Source organism: Castanea sativa, chromosome 3, assembly GCF_040712315.1.
Source record: "Castanea sativa cultivar Marrone di Chiusa Pesio chromosome 3, ASM4071231v1".
Taxonomy (NCBI): domain Eukaryota; kingdom Viridiplantae; phylum Streptophyta; class Magnoliopsida; order Fagales; family Fagaceae; genus Castanea; species Castanea sativa.
In genome coordinates this window covers 42,486,608-42,490,812 of record NC_134015.1, presented here as the reverse complement: position 1 = coordinate 42,490,812, position 4,205 = coordinate 42,486,608, and the positions used below count along the sequence as shown (strand labels likewise).

General features: G+C 33.3%; 1 protein-coding gene across 1 annotated transcript; it reads left to right on the top strand.

Moving 5' to 3' along the window:
• Positions 1 to 428: 428 nt before the first annotated feature.
• On the top strand, positions 429 to 1,709 carry LOC142628985 (stemmadenine O-acetyltransferase-like). The gene has a single exon (XM_075802998.1). The coding sequence runs from the start codon at positions 429 to 431 to the stop codon at positions 1,707 to 1,709; it is 1,281 nt and encodes a 426-aa protein (XP_075659113.1).
• The last annotated feature ends 2,496 nt before the right edge of the window (positions 1,710 to 4,205 follow it).

Sequence of the window (4,205 nt, the reverse complement as noted above, 5' to 3'; positions counted from 1 at the left end):
TATAGTAAAATAATTTTTAAATGTGTAAATAGTATTGCAAGACTCATTTTTAATAAAAAAATAGTTAAAAATAAAATTTGTGGGTCTATAAACAGTTTACGAATGAACGGTTCACGAAAAAAAGTAACGAAAAAGTCAGAAATATATTACTACTATTTATAAACAGTAGCCGTTTATATCTGAAAAGCGTGCTGCAGCAGTCAAAAAAAAAAGTGAAACACAGGAAAGTTAACAAGTGCGGCTGAAAAAAAAAAAAAAGTAAAACGTGAAAGCAGCAAAACATGAAAAAAAATAAGCATAAATAAAAGTAATCACAAATTATTTTGGAATAGAACTCTGGAATTACAAAATAATATATATAAAATCTGCAAGCCTTTCACAAACTAAATACATTAAGAAAAAAAGAGTACGAGATTTCTTTAGCAATCATGGAGATCAATATCATTTCTACAGAAAACATCAAACCATCTTCTCCTACTCCTGATCACCTTAGAAGCTTCAAAGTTTCCCTCTTAGATCAATTAGCTCCACACTTTTATGTGCCCCTTGTTCTATTCTACTCCGCTGATGAATTCAGAAGCAAAAACGTAGATCATATCCAAATATGTGATCAACTAAAGAAATCTTTGTCAAAAACCCTTACCCACTTTTACCCTCTAGCGGGAAGCCTTAAAGGCAATTCCTTTGTGGAATGTGATGATGAAGGTGCTAGCTATGTGGAAGCTAGAGTCAACATTGATCTCTCAAAGATTCTACAAAACCCAGATATGAATATACTGATGCAGTTTCTTCCTCTTAACCCTTACAAGGTGAATGATAAGGGAGTTCCTATGACAGCCTTTCAAGCTAATATCTTCAACTGTGGGAGTATAGGCATTGGGTTATGCATTTCACATAGGATCGTTGATGGTGCAACGTTAGCAACATTCCTCAATGCATGGTCCGAGGCTTCAAAGGGTGCAACACAAACCATCATTCCCTCTTTTGATTTGGCTTCATTATTCCCACCAAAAGATATAAATGTGCAAATGCCTCATGGTGTGATCAGTGAAGAGAAAACGGTGACAAAGAGATTTGTATTTGATGCAAGAAGCTTGGATCTTCTTAAAGCCAAGGTTGGCCTTGGTCGCGGCCATGCCAACCCATCACGTGTCGAAGCAGTAACCTCTCTTATATGGAAAACCGCCATGTCTGTAACTAGAGAAAAGCTAAGGAAGACTAGTATATCATCTACTTTGTCCCATGTGGTGGACTTAAGAGGAAGGATGGTCCAACGTTTGCCGGAGCATTGTTGTGGCAACCTTTGGCAATTGGCTATTGCATCATTGACTAAGGATGAAAGCAACATAGATTTACGTGACCTGGTAGGTCACGTAAGGAAAGCAATAAAAAAGATTGACAGTGATTACATAGAGAAACTTCAAGACGCATTATTGGAGGGCCTTGAATTGAGATTGGAAATGGTGGCCAACCAAGAGGTGGAGACGTACAGGTTTAGTAGTTGGATTAGGTTCCCATTCTACGATATTGACTTTGGATTTGGAAAGCCAATCTGGGTTTGCACTACTAATGTGCCCATCAAGAATATTGTTGTTTTGATGAGTACCAGATCAGGTGATGGAATTGAGGCATGGGTGACCCTAGCTGAGCAAGTGATGGCCAAATTTGAATGTCACCATGAGCTTCTAGAATTTGTTTCCTCTACGTAGTTCTAAAACCACATATCCAGTTGTTTGACTCAGATGCTTCGTATTTTTTAGCCCCATTGTATGTTTCGATTTCCTAAAATCCTAGACAAACATGTGTGTTTGTCAATGGTCGCGATTCATTGTTTTTTTATCTAGTTTTCTTTCATTGCTTTATATTAATTTGAGCTTCTTTGTTACATAAAATCAAATAAAACTTACGATTATTGAGTGCACGTATGTTATTACATCCCATAACCTTGGGGCAATATTTCTTTTTTTTTTTCTTTTTCTTTTTTTTTTGGTTAAATTGGGGCAATATTTCACCAAGCAATTACATTTACCCATAGAAAAGCCTTCGGTCACCTTTAATGCAAAATATTTATTGGTCCAATCCAAAGTGTAAAGTTTTGTTTGATTGGAGGAGTGGAAAAGTGGGAAAATAGAAAATTATGAAATTAAATGATAGAAAAATGAGAAGATAGAAAATATTTTAATTTTCCTCCTTTTTGTTTGGTTGGGAGTGAAAAAATAAAGGGATGGAAAAAATGAGTTTGTATAAATTTACTCATGTGCCCTTGTTAAAAATGATGTCCAATTAAAACCAAAAAAATGACAAACAACCCAAAAAAAACACAAAAGAAAAAAAAAATTATATGAGCAATGTAAAAAATAAAAAAATAAAAAGAGGCAACATAGGAGGAAGAAAAAGAAACATTTAGGAAATAAATAAATAAAGGGTGAAGAAGAGTAATATACAAACAAAGTCATGTGCAAGTCCACATAGGCATTTTTGTTCGTTAAGCAGCCTCATTTTCTTCTTTCAATTTTCTCTCCATTTTGGAGAGAAAACATTTTGGTGGACTAGGGGAGAAAACACCTAAACCCCACCATTTATTTTTCTTCTTCCTCACTTAACCAAACACACTCCAAAAAAGTTTTCCTTCTCATTTTCTCTCCAAAATTTTCCATCCATCCTCTTTCACCTCCAAACAAACACACGTTGATTCAACTTTCAGCCCATCTATATCTATATATTAATATTTAAAAAATGAAACTTAATATTTATTGCTACTACACCCTTTTTGAGTCATATCAATGTCGCACTTCGGTCAATTTGGTCCATATATTCTATCTACTTTGGTCCAATTCGATCCATTTGGTTTACTTTAGTATATTTTTATTATTGTCACGCTCCTGTTGAGCTACATTAGTAAAGCATTTTGGTCCAATCTAGTTCATTTTGGTCCACTTGGTCTACTTTAGTCCATTTTATACTTTTTTGGTTCACTTTGGCCCTATTAGGTCCTCTTTAGCCTATTCCAGTCCACTTCGGTCCATCTTTTCCAATTTGGTCCAATTCGGTCAACACCTTTCATACTATTACACATGGACATACGTGAATATATATATTCACACACACACACACACTTTAGAGAAATTCTTTATCCACAACAATTTCATAACAAATCTTAGATGTCAAGTTATTAGTTCTAATATGAGCAAATTACTGACGTCATTTTTTTCCCCATCTATAATAACTTGTCACTTAAAATTTGTTATGATAATCATTTGAAAGTCAGAAAATTTAAAGGCCTAACAACTTGTCACCTAAGATTTATTGTGATACTCCTTTGCCTCCTTTGTTATCCCCTTTTTTCTCAATTTTGGTATGGTATCTTGAAGTTGGGTATATGTTTTGGGTTGAGTATATTTTGATTATATATTATATTCAATTGAATGAAATCACTTGATTTAAAACTTGATTAAAACTATTTTTGGGCTAAACCGATTATGGAGTTAAGTGTTGTTAGCCTATTTTGATTATTCTTCCCCTATATTATTTCTCCTGTGTCATTTAAAAAATTATATATATATATATATATATATATATATATATATATATATATATATATAAGTAAGTTAATGCAAAATTTCAACACATCAAGCAGGTTAGCAACTAGTTAGCTTTAAAATTTCAGCACTCCAACATAGGTAGGGCACATTGGCAAGGAGAAAAAAAAAATATTTAAGAGTGAGCAAGGTTTTTTCCATTTAAGTGATAATGCATCGTCAAAAATATTTATTAATAGTGATAGAATTGGACTAAATAAGCTTGTTATATTGAGTAATGAAAAATGCTAGGCCAACAACATTTTCACAATACTTTCACAATAAATTCTAAATGGCATATTGTCATTGGCTATTATTGGTGGATAAAAAAGTAAATTTAATAGTAAATTCAAATTAGAATTAATAATAACTTACCACCTATAATTTATTATGAAAGTGTTATAAAATTTTTATAAATGCAGCACTTCCAGTTCTCATTGATTTGTTGATAATTTCAAGAATCTACACTAGAACAAGGCACGAGGGTTTTCATGGGGTTGGAAGAGAAGTTTCACAAACAAAAATGACACTATCCTTTTGTATCAGTGCTTTCAAATGTGGGGTGAGGACACTATCCTTAATCACCCATAATCCGAACCTTCATATCACCTGTTCCAACAAAGCTTT